Here is a 20,544-nt window from a genome sequence, read left to right as displayed (position 1 = left end):
TTAGTGGGTGGAGGTAAATATGAGTAAACAGACAGGTGGGGGAGAACAGGTAAGCAGATTAGGTGATTCGTGCGTCAGATTGAGAGTAGTCAAATCAAATTGGAGGGGCAATTGGTCCAAGGGTTTGCAGGTAGTTTTTTTTTGGTGGGGCTGCAATTACAGGGGGTAGTTGTGATGTTTCATATTATGAGACAAGATTTTAACTGGAATATTATTGCTGTACCTACTCTGGAACTGGAGAGCACAAGGCATCAGGGATTCATCCCACTGGAAGTTGACATTATCCCAATCCTGTGAACCATTAGCACTGTCATGGCTGATATTGCAGAAACCTACCATGCCTAATGCAATTGGCATATAGATAATTATTGCTTGACTAGTTGCTTTTTTTCCACAAATATAAAAGACTTACATATGGATTTATGAAGACCCAAAAGTCCCACTTCCCCCCACATTATAAAGATTGTCTGCCTTGACATAATTGTACAACTAATGTAACAACATAGCTAAGGTTGACCTGAACTCTTGTTAGCACTAAATTAATGCAAGGATCAATTGCATTCACTCACACTGGCAGGGAATTTAGTACAAAAAAATACAAAAATACTGTTACCAATTTATACGAGAATTGTTAGTCTCCTAATTTTGCTCAAAATCAAAACATCAAAAGCCTACCAATGCAAACGTATAAATCCAACTAAACATAGCACCAGAAATATGAACTAGCTGTTTTTCAAAGCTCAACACCATTGGTTGTATGTCATTTTGAATATGCTGTCATGTTGCTAAAAAGCAAAATGTGCCAATGATATTACTACTCCCTGTAGCATTAGTATATGAAGAATATTCTACAAGACATTTAACCATAGTTAACTGCTTACCATGAATCTACACGCATATGTAGCAAAACCAGAGCAGTGTTGATCATACATTTGTTGCATTTAAATGTTCACTTAAATATTATACAATTATTATTTTCCCTTGTAGTTATAATTCTACAACATGCAAGTATGCTCAAATTATATCCAGAAATAATACCATTACCTTCATACTTAACACTCTGTGGTATCACTTCAAAACGCACAACTCTATATGTAGGTTCTTGCTCTTTCTCTATTTCTTCCTTGTGATAATAGACAATGAAGGAGAGATGGTTGTGGAGGTAGAACTGGAAAGTAAGAACATGTGAATTTGGTTGTATTTGTAAGAGAAGTATGAGTGGGAGAAAGAATACTGGGTATGCCTGATCTCCCACCAAACCTACATTTACGTGACCACACGCAAAAAAAACCAAACAATTGTAAAAACAATGGGCTCACAATGTAGATATTATATAACATAGAACATAGAAAAATACAGCGCAGTACAGGCCCTTTGGCTCTCGATGTTGCGCCGATCCAAGCCCACCTAACCTACACTAGCCCACTATCCTCCATATGCCTATCCAATACCCGTTTAAATGCCCATAAAGAGGGAGAGTCCACCACTGCTACTGGCAGGGCATTCCATGAACTCACAACACGCTGAGTAAAGAATCTACCCCTAACATCTGTCCTATACCTACCACCCCCTTAATTTAAAGCTATGCCCCCTCATAATAGCTGACTCCATACGTGGAAAAAGGTTCTCATGGTCAACCCTATCTAAACCCCTAATCATCTTGTACACCTCTAACAAGTCACCCCTAAACCTTCTTTCCTCCAATGAAAACAGCCCCAAATGCCTCAGCCTTTCCTCATACGATCTTCCTACCATACCGGGCAACATCCTGGTAAACCTCCTCTGCACCCGTTCCAGTGCCTCCACATCCTTCCTATAGTATGGCGACCAAAACTGCACACAATACTCCAGATGCGGCCGCACCACAGTCTTATACAACTGCAACATGACCTCAGGACTCCGGAACTCAATTCCTCTACCAATAAAAGCCAGTACGCCATATGCCTTCTTCACTGCACTTGTTTGTGGCATAGATTTTATTCTGGATTAAGTCTTAAATACATAGCGAAAGCCACATTTTCCAGTCTCAGAGAAACATTGGGGAATAAGACGTTATTCTGTCACAGTAATACAGATGGCATCATTATTTTTGCTTTGTAAGTCAGAGGGTATGGAAATACAGTGGATGATGCTATTGTCTGAACACAAACACTATTATGATGATGAATTTTACACAAACATACAGGTTAAAAGGAGCAGTAGACTATTCATCACCTGCTCTGCCATTCATTAAGATCAAGGCACATTTAATAGACAAAACACAATGCTGCAGAAAGAAAATTGAAACTTGCATTTAAACATTAAATAAAATAAATAAATTTCTAGACTTAAATCTTTGCAAACTTCTGTTCAACATATACCAGCATTTACTAAAGATTCAGAAGTGAAGTACTTGAATGTTCCATTATAATATCAAAAATATTTAATTACGATGGAAGGTGATCTATAAAAGGCAAGTCTAGAAGTATGGGGCATTTCTCGAATAAAGCAGCCTTCAACAAATTGTGCTTACTTTATTGTGTATTTTTTAGTATTTTGAATAGAACACATGTAACAAACTCAGGAGGTCTGGCAACATTTGTAGACAGAAAAACAGAGTTAGTTATTGTTCAGTCCAACATGATCTTTCTTTATATCTGAAGGCAGCTAGAAATATGATGGGGTTTTGGCTGTTGAAACTGAGGGGAGCAGCAAGTGGAACAAAAAGGAAAAGTCATGAAATGGTAAAAGGGGAGGGAGATTAGAGATCAAAAACATGTCTGAGAACAAAAGGCAAAGGGAGTGGTAATGATTGCAGAAATTGCACAATACATACATGAAGTATCGAATATAATCAGCTTTGAAAGCAGAAACATGTGACCAAGAATCAGACACATGGAAGGAAGAAAAAGTATAGCAAAACGGAAGTCACAGTTCATGATCTGAAGCTGTTAATCAGACAGCTGTAAAGTGCCTAAGCCTCCAGCTTGCATTGGGTTTCAAAGGAAAATTACAACAGTACCAATACAGAAACATGAACATGGAACACGATGAAGGACCGAAATGGCAATTGCCCAGAAGGTTTGGGTACTGCTTGCAAAGAGTGCGGAGGTATTCCACAAAGTGGCTACCAAGCCTGCTTATGGTCTCCGTGGTGTAAAGAATGTTGCATCAAATAACTTAGACTGAAAGAAATACAAGAAATTGCAGCCTCGCATGGAAGGAATGTTTGGGGCCTTGGATAGAGAGGAGGTAGAAGGCAAAGGACAAGTGTCACATTTTCTGCAAACACATGGGAAGATGCTGAGATAAATGGATGACATTTTAGAACTGAGAGCAGTGGATCAGAATGTTTCAGTAGGAATGCTTACTGACCAGTGAGGAGAGGGATAGGTATGTTTGGTGGTGGAATCAGACAGCTTTTGGTGGAAAGGACAGAGGATTATCCTTCTTGTATGAAGACTGGCAGGGTGGAAAGTGAAGAAAAGGGGAACCCTCTCATGGCTCTGGACGGGGTTGAAGGAGCGAGAACAGAAATGCAGCACCTGGGTCATGTCCTGTAAAAGAGGAAGGCATATCAGAAATGCCAATGTGGAAGGTAGTAACCCTGGAAGAGATGTGACACACAGTAAAATTGAGAGATCAGAATGAAGTCCTTACAGGATGCATTGTTTGAGTAAGTGTAGTCAAGGTAGGTGTGAAAGTAAGTGGGTTTGCAATGAATATTAGTTAACAATCACATACTCGGAAATGGAGCCAGAGACATCAAGGAAGAGCCGGAAGAGTCAGAAATTGACCAGGCCAGTTCTAGAGTAGCAAGAAACAGCACCAACAAATTCACTGACATATCTTGCAAAGAGTCATTGGAGCAGGCCCAAGAAGGTCTACAACAAATGTTTCTCACACTCCACAAAATGATAAACATAACCTAGTCTCCATGCAGGACGTCATGACCACAGATTATAACACAAGACCACCTACTGACATATCAAACTTTAACTGCAATATGTTTTTTTTTAAAAAGGAAAAAGGACACAAAGCCAAAGGTTTATTATAGGTTAACTTATTTGGATTGGGAGAAAAGCATCCACAAAGGAAGGGATCCTTTTACAATTGTAGTTGCTGCAGCAAAAGAGGGAGCAGGTGATTAACTAAAGGGAGTCAGTTCACCCCCTCACCTGCTTCAGCATTTGAGGTATCCCATCTGAAAAGATATTAAACTGGGGAACCTCATCCAGTAATTGTTCATAACAGGGTACCAAACAGGCAGATCTTTCATTTCGAAGAGGTGTGACAAGTTAATGGAATATTGTTCAATGAGATAAAAAGCTCAGCCAGGTAGAAGAGGATGGTGGTAAATGGAGACTGTTCAAGTCACTGGTCAAGGAAGAAATGGAGAGCCCTCAGACCAACCTAGAAGCTTACAAGGCTTTAGAGGGATTAGACATAATGGCAGCCGCCATTAGGGCCAGGAAATTAAATTGCTGAAATGACACAAGGCCTCAGAAAAGCCATGCCTGTAGAAAGAGGAGATAGGATGAGGGGGAAAGAGTGTCAAGATAGGAAAACGATTCACTGGAACAGGAGCAGCCTGAAATGATGAGTCTGCCAGGGCAGTTGTGCTTGGGAATTTGGGAAGGAGGTAGAAACAGGCTATTCATGGTTGGGGAACGATAAAGATGTGAAGCTATGGATTCAGACAAGAGGTCACCAACAGCCTTGTAAATGACTTTCAGTGGTGGGGTCATGGTCCAAGGAGAGATAGGAAGAATTAATTGAGCACTGGCACTTATCTCTAGACATAAGATGTTGGTATATCAGATGATATCAGCTCATAAAAGTGATGCTGCTATGATAATACAGTTGGATTAGACTCAGAGTCCGGACCACGTTCAGAGGGAGACACGTGAGAGTGGGTGAAGAGAGCAGAAAAATTAAAGCATTTGATTTCACTGAAAACTGACTGCATGGTAAGAACAAGGGCAAGAGATCAAAGGTAAGGATACAGGTCAAGGGAGGGTCTTGGAAATAATTCAACATGTCCTTTGAACAGGGAGAGAATTGTGATAGCAGGCCTGGAGGTGAAGGCAACAGAAGAATTGATTGTTGTACCTTGCCCATAATTCATTGAGGTAGTGGTATGAGGGAATTCAGTATTGTGTTTATATGCTTTAATCTTCAAGACAAAGCAGCTTGACTACATTACAAACTAGCAGAAATTTTCAGAAATAGCACTATTACTTTTCTCATATATTGAATTGCCATTAAGAAATTAGAAGATTAGAATCCTTAGTGTGGAAACAGGCCCTTCAGTCCAACAGGCCCATATTGACCCTCCGACGAGTAACCCATCCAGACTCATTTCCCTATACTTCCCTCTGACTAATGCACCTAACACTATGGACAATTTAACAAGGCCAATTCACCTGACCTGCATACCTTTTGGAATGTGGGAGGAAACCGGAGCACACTTATGCAGACACAGGGAGGATGTGCAAATCTACACAGACAGTCGCCTGAGGCTGGAATCGAACCCGGGTCACTGACACTGAGACAGCAGTACTAACCACTGAACCCCTTTAAGGCTGACAAAAGATAAGATCCAAATGTCTGCACACAAATCATAAAGCTTTTTGTATTGAAGTAATTATTCTAACAGTTTAACTTTCTGTTTACTTATGGCTCAAATATCTAATTTTACTTCTAAGGATAAATTTCCTGTTTAGTGCAGCAAGTCTGTCCAGTTAGTTTTACCTTGTTGTTGTCGATAAATCCCAATCTATAACCATGCTCAAACTGTATTTCCTTCTCTTTCTTTTTGTCATTGTCATCATGGTTTGGGTAAAATTCCAATCGTGTTGCGACAGGCAGGTTATCTGCAATTCTAGAACAGAATTACCATTCATAAATGGAGGGGAGAAAAAACCGAATACCTCAAACTTTACATTAAAAAGATCCAAATTTACATGCAAAATATTCAGCGTTCTAATTACCTTTGTAAAAATATCGCTGAGTTCCCCTACGTAATTCTCATCTATATCACCTAGTCACAAAGTCTTTCATCTGTTCAAAACTTTTAAGTTTTGAAAACCTCTTGGCCTGCTCAGTTTGAGTGACAAAAGCTTTAATTTTCATAAGTTTTATTTTAAAAAACCATAGGTAATTTCTGATATGCTTCATGGAACTTTTGCTAGATCATGACAGTATGCCATTGTGTATTCAACTCTTGTATCCTTGAAGCACAAATGTTGCTGGCAGCTTAGGGTTGACTAATTTACCCTTAAGTTTCAACTTCAAGTCTCCTTGATCATGCATAATACAGCATAGAAAACACTCTGCTCTACCCCAATAGTGCATTAAACTTCCACCTTAGGAGGGTCTCCATGAGTCTGCCAACTCAGTGTTCAAGTGCAGGTTATTTTAGAATGAATCTGAGGCACTACTAGGAACTTGACAGTGTAAACACAGCTAATAGAAGACTGATATGCTTAATGTATTACCTCAGCTTTGGATGAAGCATTTACTAGCAGATTACAGAATTTTGTTAATGTTATCAAATTCAGAAGGTAGTATTGTATCCTATTGGTTTTATTTAATACTTTAAAAGGCCTACAAAAGAGAAGATCCAAAACCAAATAAATCATCTAACAGGTACTTATTCTATATACTTTTGTAACCGGCAGTTATGGTTTTAATATCAAGGTAACTACTGACCAGACCAATATTTATTTTTAATCAGCATTAAAATAAATTATCTGCTGCAAATCACATTGCTACTTGTGGGAGTTTGATAGCAAAATTAATTTCCATTTTTCCCAAATTTCAACAGTGATCACTATTCAAAAGTATTGGCTGTAAGATCACTGAGACATCCTTAGATCATGACCAGAGCAATATTAATACATTTATTTTTAATTTGCAAAAGTAAACCTAACTATGCAGCTGTACATGATTTAGTACAGCATGCAACTGTAAATGCATTACAACAAGCAAAACCACCAATAACAGTTCTCAGAGTTTAATTCTCAATATTTTTCACCAAAGTCCCCTAATGATAGTAAAGCGTATCTTCAAGATAAATGGAAAACAATTATCCTTCCCTTCAGAATACCAATGCAAACAGCACATTCAACTATTTAGAAATCCACTAATGAAGGTAGCATAAACTGGAGGATAAAGTCTCCAAATTGACAAAAAAATTCAAAGGCACCAGAAAAACCCCAATTACCCAGTCTGATTTGTACCTGCCTGCATATTTTTGAAAAAGGACAGTTGGGTTTAAAACTAGGATCTGAAGCATTGAAGTGCTGTTTCTAATCCCTGGTTTATTCTAATGCTCTGGTCATGATCTAAGGATGTCCCAAAGTGATCTTACAGGCAATACTTTTGAATAGTAATCACTGTTGAAATTTTGGAAAAAATGGAAATTAATTTTGCTATCAAATTCCCACAAGCATGTTCCACACTCCCGATATAAACTTGAGATGAACTAAAACTCTGCTACTCTCAGTTAAACTTGTACCAAATCGTGTCCACCCAACATGTTTCAAGCAAGCCATTGAGAAGGTTTCTCAAAATCAGCATAGTATACCAGCTAAAATACGTACAAATGAACATAATATTCTTCCCGAATCCTTTCTACGACCAATTTACTTTCTGTTACTTTAAACCTGACAGGTTTGTTTGGTTTGTCACAGAGCACTTCACATTTCTTTTCAACATTCATATGCAAGTTGTATGGTGTATTCACAATCCGATCACCCCTTAATACCTCACCTGTAAAACAAGAATAAATTTTGTAAGTTAATCCTTCGTTTTCTTCCTCCCTATTTTGAATGTGTAAGATTATTAGTGGTATTGTTACAGGAAACAAAAACAGCTGTAAACAATTTACTGATTATTCCTAGGATAATGCAGATTTAGTTGAAAGTGTGGTGCTGGAAAAGCACAGCCAGTCAGCCAGCCTCCGAGGAGAATCCCGCTTCATCAGGATGAAGAGCTTATGCTCAAAACATCGATTCTCCTGCTCCTCAGATGCTGCCTGATGAGCTGCGTTTTTCCAGTGCAACACTCTCAACTGATCACTTTCTCCTGATATAAATTTAGTTCAAGTCTCATGATTGAAGTGTGATGCAATAGCTAATAATTAAATTCTCTACACTTCAACAGATAATTTAGTTGTTAAAACACTATCAGATGAAAAATCCATGACATTGTTCTGCTGGCTAGACAGTTAGTAATCGGTTGACTAAGGATTAAGAAAGAAAAAACAAGATTTCCTTTGAGTTAGAGACATTTCAAAAAGTGACCATGTTGTATTTAGGATCCTATTACTAATAACATTAAAACACAAACATTTCCGGAGGTTGGAAAGAGAAACATTACTGAAAGGTGCCCATCAGGAACAGCACATCAGTTAACTCAATACCAGAGTCAGTAACCTCTTTATTTGGGATAGCCTGACAGATGAACAAACTGCACCTTCCACTGTTCAACAGTATTCCTAAACACTAATATAGCTGGAATTTCATATCAATATTTATGATCCTCCTGAAATTTAATCAAAATATGTAATACGATATTCAGGCAAGTATTTCAACTCTTTTCTTTAAATCTGCCTTTGGATTTAATATAAAAGCCATTTGCTTAATCTCTGAAATCAGGCCATTGATTGGTAGCGCAAAAGACAACTGGTAATTTGTTTTTAGACCATAAGACATAAGAGCAGAAGTATGTCATTCAGCCCATTCATTGAAATCATGGCTCATCTTAGAATCCTCAAACTTCCTGCCTTTTCCAATTTACCCTTGGTTCCCCTTACTGATTTAAAGATACATATCTCAGCCTTGAATATACTTAATGATCCAGCCTTGACAGCTGTCTGTGGTAAAGAATTTCACAGCTTTGTTACTCTCAGAAGAAGTTCCTCCTATCTCATTTTAAAGGAAACATAGGTTTAACAGCTATGTGTAAGCTAAGTTTATTTTAAAATATAGAGGGTAGGTAGGTAGTAAAAGCAAATACAGATATAATGCAACTCCGCATTATAGAAAAATCGCTCTTTAGAAACAGAACTTAAAAAGTGTTGACGAGGCAATCGCATTACAGCCAACACCACTTTTTGAAAGTTCATGCTTTAGAAACAGTATCCCCAATTCATCAATTGCATTACAGGAATATTGTGTTAACAAAATACACATTATTGCAGAATGACCTGTACAGTAGCAATGGTTGAGGCACTCAGACAGACACATGAACAGGCAAGGTACAACAGGGTATGGAATGTGGGATTAGTTAAAAATGTCAATGCAGACATACTGAGCCAAAGGCCTGTTCCTGTACTGTTCTGGTCCAAATCTGTCCTAAATGTGCAAGACCTGTTATGATATTAAACCCACTGGTTCTAAACACTCCCAGAAGAGGTGAAACTTTTACACATCTACTTTGTCAAATCCCCTAAGAATCTTGTGTCTTTCAATATAGTCACCTTTCAACTTTCCAAATTCCAATGTATACAGGCACACATACTCAACCTCTTCTAATAAGATAGTCCCGCCAAACCCATAATCAGCCTAATGAACCTTCTCTAGATTGCCTTCAATGCCAATATATATTAGATTAGAGACTCAAGATTATTCACCGTATTCCAGCTCTGGTCTGACTGACAGTTTCAGAGAAGCCTCTCTACTTTTATACTCCATTCCCTTTGAAATAACGACTAACATCCTATTTGCCATCTCTATTACCCACTGGACATGGATGTTACCTTTTCATGATTCATGCACAACGATTCCCAAATCCTACTGTTTGTAGCTTTCCACAGTCTTTCTCCATTTAAATAACATTCAGTTTCTCTATTCTTCCTGACAAAGTGCATAACTTCACATTTTCTCATATTATATTCTGACTGCTAATTGTGTGTCCACTTATATATCCCTCTGCAAACTTTTTGCATCATCTTCACATCTTATCTTCCCACCATTTTTGTGTCTTCTGCAAATGTGGCATAGTTGCATTCACTTGTATACAAGTCTTTATGTAAATTACTGTGGTCCTAGCACTGATCCCCATGGCACTCTACTAGGTAGAAGTTGCCATCCTGAAAATGCCTCCCTTATTCTAACTTTGTCTTCTACTAGCTAGCCAATCCTCTATCCATGCTAATGTACTACTTCAAACACCATTGACCCTTATGTTACTAAGTTGCCTAATGTATGTTACCTAATGAAACACCTTCCGAAAATGCAAATACACTACATCCACTGCTTTCCCTTTATCCATCTTGTTTGCCAGTTCCTCAAAAAGAATTCTAACAACATTGACAAGCACGATTTCCCCTTCATGAAGCTTTGCTTGCACTGCTTCATCATATTATGTACTTCTAAATGCACTCTTATTATATCCTTTGTACTAGATTTCAATTTTCCCAATGATAGACATTAAGCTATTTGGCCTATAGTTACTTGTTTTTGTCTCCTTCCCTTTTCAAAATAAACAAGCTACAGGCAGTTTTCTGATCCTCTGAGATTTCCAAAATCTAAGGAGTGCTCGAAGATTATTACCAGCACATCCACTATCGCTGTTGCTAATCCTTTAGTTCTCTGGGACATAGGCCATCAGGTCCAGGGGAATTAACAGTCCTTAGCCCATTAGCTTCTCTAGGACTTTTTTTTCCGAGTGATATTGTACTTATTTCCTCTTCTGCTTTTGCCACCTGAATATTTAATAATTTTGGGATGTTATTCTGTCTTCTATTGTGAAGACTGATGCAAAGTATTTATTCAATGTCTCTGCCATTCCATGGCTCCCCATTATTATTTTCCAAGTCTTATTCTCTGAAAGGGACCTAAGTTCACTTTTATTCTCTCTTCCTTTCTTGTATGTTTAAAGCAGCTCTTGGCTTGATATTACTTGCAAGTTACCTCAGTTTATTTTCTCCTTCCTTATAAACTTTTGGATTATCTTTTATGTTTTAAAACTTTCCAATCCTTTGACTTACCTCTAATGTTTGAACATTGCATGTTTCTTCTTTCAACTCAATGCTATTCTTAACTTCTTTGGCTATGATTGGCTTATCCCTTTCCTAGAATCCTTCTTCCTCACTGGAATATATCTTTGCAGAGAAACAAACCATTTTCTTACTATCTTGGTCCTTAACCATCTTTGCTGCTAAACTCCCTTCACAGTCTACTCCAAGTTACTACTACTCCTGATTCCTTTGCCTTTATTCTTAAGCTGAGCACAGTTGTTTCTGACTCAGGTTCTCCTCTCTCTTTAACTGAATGCTAAATTCTACCATATTAAGGTCACTGTTTTCTAGGGGATCTTTTACTTTGCCTCATTATGTAATCATCAGATCCAAAATAGCCTGATTGCTCATTAGAATCACCAAATATTGATTTAGGAAAGTGTCCCAATTACAGACTATGAATTCTTCCTCATTTCTTCCTTTCTGAAACTGACTACCCCAATCCACAAGAAGATTAAATTCACACATGATTCATGTACTGCCTTTGTGGCATGCCCTCATTCTCTCCTGATGCATTGCCTGTCTCATCACAGAATTACTGTTAGGGAACCTATAGACAATACTTACGGTGACTTCTTTCCCGTTTTACTTATTTCTAATCATATAAATTCAATGGCTTCCGATTAGAGATCATTTCTTCCTCAGTTCTTATTTCACCCCACATCAATAATGCTACTCCATCACTCTTTCCTTCCTGCATGTCCTTTGCACATACACTGAATATTTTAGTCCCCAGTATTGACCATGTAACAATGTTTCCGTCATGGATATAAGATCATACCTTTTAACCTGTACTTGTATCATTAATTCATCTGTTGTGGTCTGAATACTACATACAAAATACTTTAAAATTGAAAACAAACTTACCGAGATTTTCTGCCTTATATTCAATTTTTTCTGGACGACAAAAAGGGAGAGAATAATATTCATATGGAAGCTGAGTCCGTGAGCTTGTCAATTTCACGGCCTGAAATATGAAGAATTAAAAGCTAGTTATTTTTTCCACATTGGCATTTTATGCAGTTATATTTATTTTAATAAAAGTAATTATACCTCCTGGAGTCTATGCTTCAAGAGATAGCACAGAAACATCCAAGCTACCATTCAGCCTTTGATCCAGTTAACAAACAGCAATAATGAGACAAAAACAAAACGTTTTGGGAATACTCAGCTCAAGCAGCCTCTCGGGAGGCTGAAACAGAAGTAATGTTTTAGGTCATTGACTTTACCTCCAAACTGAAAAATGATGTAACATATTTTAAACAGAGACAGAGAAGGAGGAGAGTGAAGTTATGAACAACAAGGTTTGAAGGCAATAAATATTGAATGGCAAAAGGAATTGTGATGCAAGGTGGAAGGGGATTGAAAATGGTATAATTAAATTGGTCTGGATAACATGCAGTAAGCTATTTCCGACAGTTGCTGTCAGATTAAAAAAGGGAACAGTGGTTATGATATGAAATTGCTAAAACCAACATTATACTCTAAGACTCAAACAGCCAAATTATGAACATATGAAGAATAAATATGCAAGTTAGTTCGTTAAGCTGGAAGGTTCGCTTTCAGACATTTCGTCATGACACTAGGTAACATCATGAAAAATAAGTCACTCGGTACTTCAAGCCTGTTCAAATTAAAACCTGAAGTGGTATTCCTCAAGCATCTGTTTAGTTTCATTCAAAAACTATAGGGATAAAAGGACCGAGAAGTTGGAGTGAGATTGGGGTGAAAGGTTAAAATTAAGGTTAAACAAGGAGCTCAGAATCAAGCTTGAGGACAGAACAGAGACATTTCACACATAGTTGTCAGTCTTGTTTGGCTTCACCAAGGTACCGAAGACCACACAATGAATTATTAATAATGTATGACAATCTGAAAATGTTCAATATTTATGAATCTCCGTTTACAGAGATGTACAGCACAGAAACAGACCCCTTGGTCCAACTCGTCCATGCTAACCAGATATTCTCAATTCAGCTAGTCCCATTTGCCAGCACCTGGACAATTTCCCTCGAAACCCTTCCTATTCATATACCCATCCAAATGCCTTTTAAATATTGTAATCGTCTCCACCACTTCCTCTAGCAGCTCATTCCATTAATGTACCACCCCCGCGTGAAAAGTAGCCCCTTAGATCCCTTTTAAATCTTTCCCCTCTCACCCTATGTTCTCTGATTTTGGACTACCCCACTCCAGGAAAAATAACTTGTCTATTTATTCCATCCATGCCCCTCACCAGCCACCTTACTGGTGACACCCAAATCTCAAGAATGAATAATAAATAAATTACATGCATACCTTAATTTCTACAGGATGATTTCGATGAAAGTCCATTGGAGCCACACCTGGTACGTAAAAAGAATATGATGGATGCAAGACTAAGAGAAATGGTGATAGCCAGATTAATATTACCTGAAAAATAAGGGATTAAAACTTGTTAGTATACGAATTCTAACAAGATTATCAAAATTTGCATAATTATTATTTGAAGCAAAATTAGGCTTTTGATAAACATGGAATGACACATATGGCAAATATTACAATGACTTATTTAGGTGCTTAAATGTATATAATGGTGCAAACATTGCTAGTAATGCCAATTTATTGCCAATTTTCCAGTTGGCCTGGAGAAAGGTGGTAATGTGTCAATTTCTTGAACTGCTGCAGTGCAAGTGTTTTTGGGAATAGGAATGGGAATTCCAAAATTTGATTCAGCAAGTGAAGGAACAGTGAATCAGTTCCAAATCAGGATGCTGCAACTTGCAGGTGGAGACATGCAGGTTGCAGCTTTCCTTTCTCCTAGCCATGCTTATTCCTCTAGGTGAAAGAGGTCCATTTTTGATAGCGCTGATGAAGGAACCTTGTCAAGTTATTTCAGTGCATCTTGTAGAAGATGCAAACAGCAGCTCTGCACATTATTGAAGGGAGAACATGTTTAAGATGACAAATGAGATGCCAACTAAGCAGGCTTTATTCTGGATGGTCACAGATTCAGAGTGCCATTCAGCATAGAAACAAGCCTCTCAACCCACCATGTCTATACTAACCAAACACATACCAACTACACATCCCATTTATCTACATTTGGTTCACAACCTACTATGTCCTGGCATTTCAAATTCTCATCCACAAGAGTGGATGCCTCCAACATTGCTAGAATGATAATTTATTGCCAATTCCCTAGTTGGCCTGGAGAAAGGTGGTAATGCGTCAAAATCTTGAACTGCTGCAGTGCATGTGCTGTTGGGAATGGGAATTTCAAAATTTGATTCAGCTAGTGAAGGAACAGTGAATCAGCTCCAAGTCAGGAGGCAGTACATTCCATAAAACTACCATGTTATGGGTTTTAAAAAAAAACTTCAGATCCCCTCAAAACCACTTACTCTTCACCTTAAACGTGTGCCCTCTGGTCTGAGAAATGTCTGTCATGTGGAAAATATTCTCATAATCTACCATGTCTCACATAACTTTGTGTACCTCAATCAGATCTCCACCCCCATCCCCTCCTTGTTGCACTCATCCAGACAAGAAGAATATTCGATCACACTCAGCAGCCAAGTAGATAGGAACGTGGAAATCAAAACATACACAGAGCAGCCATAATACAAGTATATGGCGGAGTATACTCAAGGGAATGACTGGTCTACTTCTGTTCCTTTTTCATATGTAAACTTATCCTCCACTCTATTATTCCAATTTTAGTTTTCCCAATCTGCATGAAGATTAAAGTACCCCCCACAATTAAGATATAAACTGGTGTTACTGGTATCCAAAAGCCCTTAAGTCATCATTTACTTTTTGTAAAGGCTTTTCATCAAATGTCCTTGGAACTTGATACAGAATCATTTGATTGGGTTGCATTTTCTTACTGTAATTTACTTATAGTATTGTTTTACACTGGATTGAAGCCCAATTTTAAATGTAATAATAATTCAACTTTAATAACTTTTTGTATCGATGTGATGGAATAAAACAAGAAATTCTCTCACTCACTGAAAATTAATGCATTCATATCAAATGTGGTGTAGTTAATATATTAAAATCCTTTCACTGTGTTTCAACAATATACCTTAACTCTAATCTCTGAGCACTACACAGCTGTTAATTTCCCATACTGATCAATTTAGTGTAACAAGCAGTTTCGTATCATGGACTGCACTCATTGGGAATTGGGCGAGACTGCTGCAACTCATTCTACAACTAACAGACAAAATGAACAACTTCACTCCATTCGTTAGGTTGGATTTTAGCTCAGTGTGAAAGGCTTGTCTAAAATGCACTGCAGCACCAATTCCCCAGGCTCCTAGGATTTTCTAATAAATGAGATATACATGATAAGTGCAATTTTAGAGACAAATGAGGAAGGGAACACTGTAAAGATTATTTTAATTGCTGATTGAAATAGAAAAGGCATGTTTTGAAACCAAGGACTATGGAAGGAATTACAACACTCAAAAACAACTCATCGGAATACATTTTAAGTTGTGTCTCCACTGCTACTTTGTTAGCAGTGGGAAGGTGAGGTAAGATGGCATAGCACTAGGGTGAGTGCAGAGACTTTTGCAGCTGGTAACAGAGATTGCTTGGTGTAAATGTGACCAATTATGGATGCCAGAGGTCATCAACCTGATAATAATTGTCGTTGGTTCTTCAGTGGCTGAACAGCTTGCATGTGTACAAACTATATAGTGTCAAAAACACAAATACAAAACTAAGCTTATGGTTCACTGGGTAACATGTGCCTGGAACTTAGACAATCTGCAGTGCTTTCACAAGATCCTCTAATTATGACGACAAAAGATCACCCAACAGCATCTTCTCAAGTTAGTATCAGGGTGCAAATTACTCAAAATCAAAGTTACCTGGGCACAACATGCCACTCATGAGCCTGACACCAGACCCCCAAAATAACTGCTCTACTTGGAAGTCAGTCCCAGCCAGAAACCGTCAATAGAACAGCTGATGTGCTTTATGGTGGGCTTCAAAACATCCCTTGGAGATCAAACTCTCAGACTCACGGAAGTCAGTGATCTCATACCATCCAAATTGAAAGCAATTACATTTATTTTAAAGCTCTCAGCACATTGCCCATTTCCTACTTAAGTGCCCCTAAGTTACAAGGTTGGAAAGTGTGTACAAAACTCCAAATAACATTTATCTTACCCTGCAGCCATCTCAGAAACAATCAAACCAGATAGAAAGCAAGTCATCCTCAATGAGGGACTTCCTTAGAGGATGTATTTGGGAAGATATAATTAGAGGCAGCAGTTTTTGTGGATTACATAAGCAAGAATAGATTAGTTAGACAGAATGGCCTATTTGTCTGCTGTAAAACCATCCATGTAAAAACAGTCAGACCAGGAACAATACATTTAAAAGCACGGTGGCACAGTGGATAGCACTGCTGCCTCACAGCGCCTGAGACCCAGGTTCAATTCCCGACTCAGGCAACTGACTGTGTGGAGTTTGCATGTTCTCCCCGTGTCTGCGTGGGTTTCCTCCGGGTGCTCCGGTTTCCTCCCATAGTCCAAAGATGTGCGGGTTAGGTGAATTGGCCATGCTAAATTGCCCGTAGTGTTAGGTAAGGGGTAAACGCAGGGTATGGGTGGGTTGCGCTTCGGCGGTTCAGTGTGGACTTGTTGGGCCGAAGGGCCTGTTTCCACACTGTAAGTAATCTAATCTAATTTAATCATTCAAACGCACATACAATCTTGATGTAATATGGGGCAAAGTAGTTAGACAACAAGGTAAAAGTTCCCTAGATGAAAAAGAAAGTAGATCTAAACAAATCTAAAATAACAAGGCAGACCTGATTAGTCGAATAACCTTTGTGCAGATACTTAAGTCCAAAGATTAACCATTTTATCACTTAGTTTAATTTAACACAAGTGTTTATACAAAATTCACAACAAACAGAAGATTTGAGCAATATTTTTAAAATATTTCCTAAAAGAATTATTATGCACTGTTCCACCAGTACTCCAGTGATTTTACTTATGTTTGTACTTGGAACAGGCAGATGCTCCTATCATTAATGTATTTTGCACTGAGTAACACAATGTTCTCTATAAATTCTAGACTAATGCACAAGTGATATCATGTTAGCAGCAACACACTCTTCTACCATCTCTCGGCCATGGGTCTGAACTCTGCCTCATTATGGATCAAAACCTCTTTCATGCTCCCAATGTTTTGGATTATCTCAATCTTGTTCCTAGCAAGCATGGCTCCAGACCCACGTGATATCACAAAATAATAACTTATGCTAGTTCACATTTCAAGTAGCATTGCAATTCTGGCAGATTTACAATTTGATTACTTTAAGAACTCTATATCTGGAGTTTGATAACTTTGCATATAATTTGAGTACATAAGGATTTGGTTTAAATGCCCAAGATCTAACAAATATAAGCATTGCCTCATTGTTTTAGCACTGCACATTTTCAGTAACTTGAACATTAGCAGAAAGGAAAATTTGAACAATGTATAATGACATTGTATTCTTTTTCTCTATTGTGACAGTAAAAAAATCAAGATAAGTTTTCTACAGTAACAGTATCTACAGTAACAGTGTTCTAGGGCCTCCAAACTGTGGAACCCCATTCCATTCACTGGTTGTAAAGCACCCACGAAAGGTATTAGCTGAAAGCAAGGTCTTCTTTTCTTTAGCTCACCAGTTCTCTTGACATCTACATGTGGTTGGTATAACCTGATCTCCTTTTATTCTCATTGACCTCAAAATCATCAAACTACTTTACAACTCTGTTACAGTCAGTCTTACCAACAGAAACCTCCCCCTTAAAATATTCCATGCTCCTCTTTTAAAAAAAATAGTCTAATAAGCATAGCATAATGGAATTCAATTTAATACCTACAGGAGGCTTGGAAAACAAAACTAAGGGTTGCTAACAGTATCAGCTGGAATGACTTCAATTGTAGCACTTCTGGAATCTGCATGCAATTTGTCAGAAATCAACCTTCATTTAATAAGAGAAAAACTATTCCAGGAAAGCCCTGAAAGTCAACCATCATCACTGCAACATTTGTTTTTATAAAAGGCATCCTCCTGCAACATCAGACTGATGTTAAGAACTTCAACCACATGAATCAATTTTCAGGTACAATAGAGAGAAAAGTCTTGGAAACATTCAATAAGCAACTTGATGCTAATGATTGCTTTGAATTTAAGCGAAAGAATCTTCCACATCAGCATTGCTTTTCTGATGATTTGGTTTTATGCTCAAACATTAAACATCAAATACATACACATGACTATTATCGATAGGGCATCTTCACATTTTCAAGAACATTTTTCCTAAAGTGGATCCAAAGATCAATCAACCCTGGAGGATTTTACTGAAGATGCTAGTAATTTCACATAAAAACAGAAAATGCTGGAAATGCTCAGGTCAAGCAGCATCTGTAAAGAGAGAAATAAAGCTAATATTTCAGGTCAGTATCCTTTTGTCAACTCTCCTGTGCTGAAGCAAGGACACTGATTTGAAGCATTAACAAGAGAATTTTGTTCTAGATTCAGAATGCTTAAACAGTACGAACAATTGTAATAATCTTGTATTGGCTCTACACTAACAATAAACAGGAACAACATTTGAGAATGATGAGCTGCCCTGTTTTAAACAAATCTTTAATATTCACCATCCTATGAAGTTTTTGCAAGAAAATATGCTTCCATTTTTATACTATAAGTTTAAAGGTACAGTTTACATTAAAGCACAAATTTACATATTAAGTAAATATCATACCAATGAAGCTTAGTTTTCATTTCTTTGAAACGGTGACATAATCCAAAATATGCAAACTCTAACACTACCAAGAACCTCTGTACAAATTACCTGGACACCCTACCATCACCACAAAACAAAATTGACAAGACCTCAACAACCACCTTTCACATATTTCTTTCTCTGGGGGAGTCCAGGACTAGAGGGCATACATAGGTTTAGGGTGAGAGGAGAAAAGATATAAAAGAGACCTAAAGGGCAACTTTTTCACACAGAGGGTGGTGTGTGTATGCAATGAGCTGCCAGAGGAAGTGGTGGAGGCTGGAACAATTGGAACATTTAAAAGGTATCTGGATGGATATATGATTAGGAAGGGTTTAGAGGGATATAGGCCAAGTGCTGGCAAATGGGACTAGATTAGGTTGGGACATCTGGTCAACATGGATGAATTGGACTGAAGAATCTGTTTCCGTGCTGTATATCTCTACAACTCTCTCGGAAATAAAACAGTCAAATCACTTGCAAAAATGTTTATGAATTCCTAAAAATTCCTGTGGGAGAAAACCCTGACAATCCCATCAAATTAAAACTCAGTTGTAGTCCTTTTCTACACACAACCTACTTATTTTCTGTCAACTTGAAATAACTTTTTTTATTTCCAGCCACGGCAAACCCAACAATCCGAACGTTTAACACAACCACGTTTGGAATACAACTCCAACTGGATTGTTCAATAGCTGAACGTGCAAAATGTAACGATGCCATGGAATGCGCTTGAGTTGGGTTACAGGACAAGGACGAGCTGGTCCCGCGTTTCTAAAGTTAAAGGTTGACCTGTACGAAGCAAGCTGAGGGATGGTTTGTTGAGCTGAGGGCAGGGATAGTGGGGAGGTTTGGGGATACGGCAACGCCTGCAATCCAGTCGAGCTGGAAACCATTGAGCTACTGCTGCTTCCTTTATTGTTCAATGCAAATGCAAGTAGCTCTGAAGCAGCGGAGAGAGCCGGTCTCTTAGGCCATTGCGGGCTGACAGGGCTGGGCGAGGGGGATACGCACAACGCCGCCTGAATCCTGGGGGGGGCGGTGGTCACTAACAACCCCCTTCTTCCCCTCACCCTCCCGCAAACTGACAGCCAACACAAAGAGGTTACAACTGGTTTGGGTGAATGGGGGAAGGGGGAGGGGGGGTGGGGAGGGAAAGACTTTCCTCTTACCCTCATGAGCGCCATCTTGGAATCCACGTGTCATCGGTGACGCAACCGGAAGTGAGGTCATTCGCTCCCTCCCATTGGCTGACCGCCAGGAGTGACGTTTCAATCCTTTTAAATTGACCCTGAGCGGCTGCGAATTGAGTGACTGTGGGTCATTTGGGGTTTCTTCATCATGTTTTAGTCGGTGTTTACCTGACTGCTCCCTGCGGTTGTGATGCCCAATTGTTTGACCAGCCTTATACCCACTTTTGCACGTCACTTTAGAGTTCCTACACACACACACCCCTTCAGCTGGAGGACAGGCACAACTTGAGCAACACATTTTTGGATCACAGAATGCAACTGGACAGGAGACAGCATTTCGAACCAGGATGTACGTGCCTGCCCTCTAAAACAACTATGTAGGAGCAAATTAGTGCAGGTGCTGGAATCCGCACTGAGAACAACAAATGCTGCAGATCTCAGGGGTCAGGCAAGCTCTCTCTCCATGGATGCTGCCTGACCCACTGTGCATTTGTTGTTTTCAGTATTTATTTAGCTGGACGGGAACAAGGCATGTTCCACATACTCCACGAAGAGCAAG

General features: G+C 38.6%; 1 protein-coding gene across 1 annotated transcript in view; it reads right to left on the bottom strand.

The window, feature by feature from the left end:
* tm9sf4 (transmembrane 9 superfamily protein member 4) overlaps window positions 1-20,005 on the bottom strand; it is a 46,922-nt gene extending 26,917 nt beyond the window's left edge. The window contains exons 1-6 of the mRNA XM_060836404.1: window positions 19,965-20,005; window positions 13,307-13,420; window positions 11,876-11,975; window positions 7,587-7,755; window positions 5,734-5,863; window positions 1,045-1,168 (exon numbers count right to left, since the gene is read on the bottom strand). Coding sequence (XP_060692387.1) covers window positions 1,045-1,168; window positions 5,734-5,863; window positions 7,587-7,755; window positions 11,876-11,975; window positions 13,307-13,420; window positions 19,965-19,979 — 652 coding nt within the window. The 5' untranslated portion in view covers window positions 19,980-20,005. The remainder of the gene's footprint in view (window positions 1-1,044; window positions 1,169-5,733; window positions 5,864-7,586; window positions 7,756-11,875; window positions 11,976-13,306; window positions 13,421-19,964) is intronic.
* Window positions 20,006-20,544: the final 539 nt, after the last annotated feature.

Source organism: Hemiscyllium ocellatum, chromosome 15 (assembly GCF_020745735.1).
Source record: "Hemiscyllium ocellatum isolate sHemOce1 chromosome 15, sHemOce1.pat.X.cur, whole genome shotgun sequence".
Taxonomy (NCBI): Eukaryota; Metazoa; Chordata; class Chondrichthyes; order Orectolobiformes; family Hemiscylliidae; genus Hemiscyllium; species Hemiscyllium ocellatum.
Note: the sequence above shows the minus strand (reverse complement) of the source record. Positions and strands in the feature narration are given on the sequence as shown.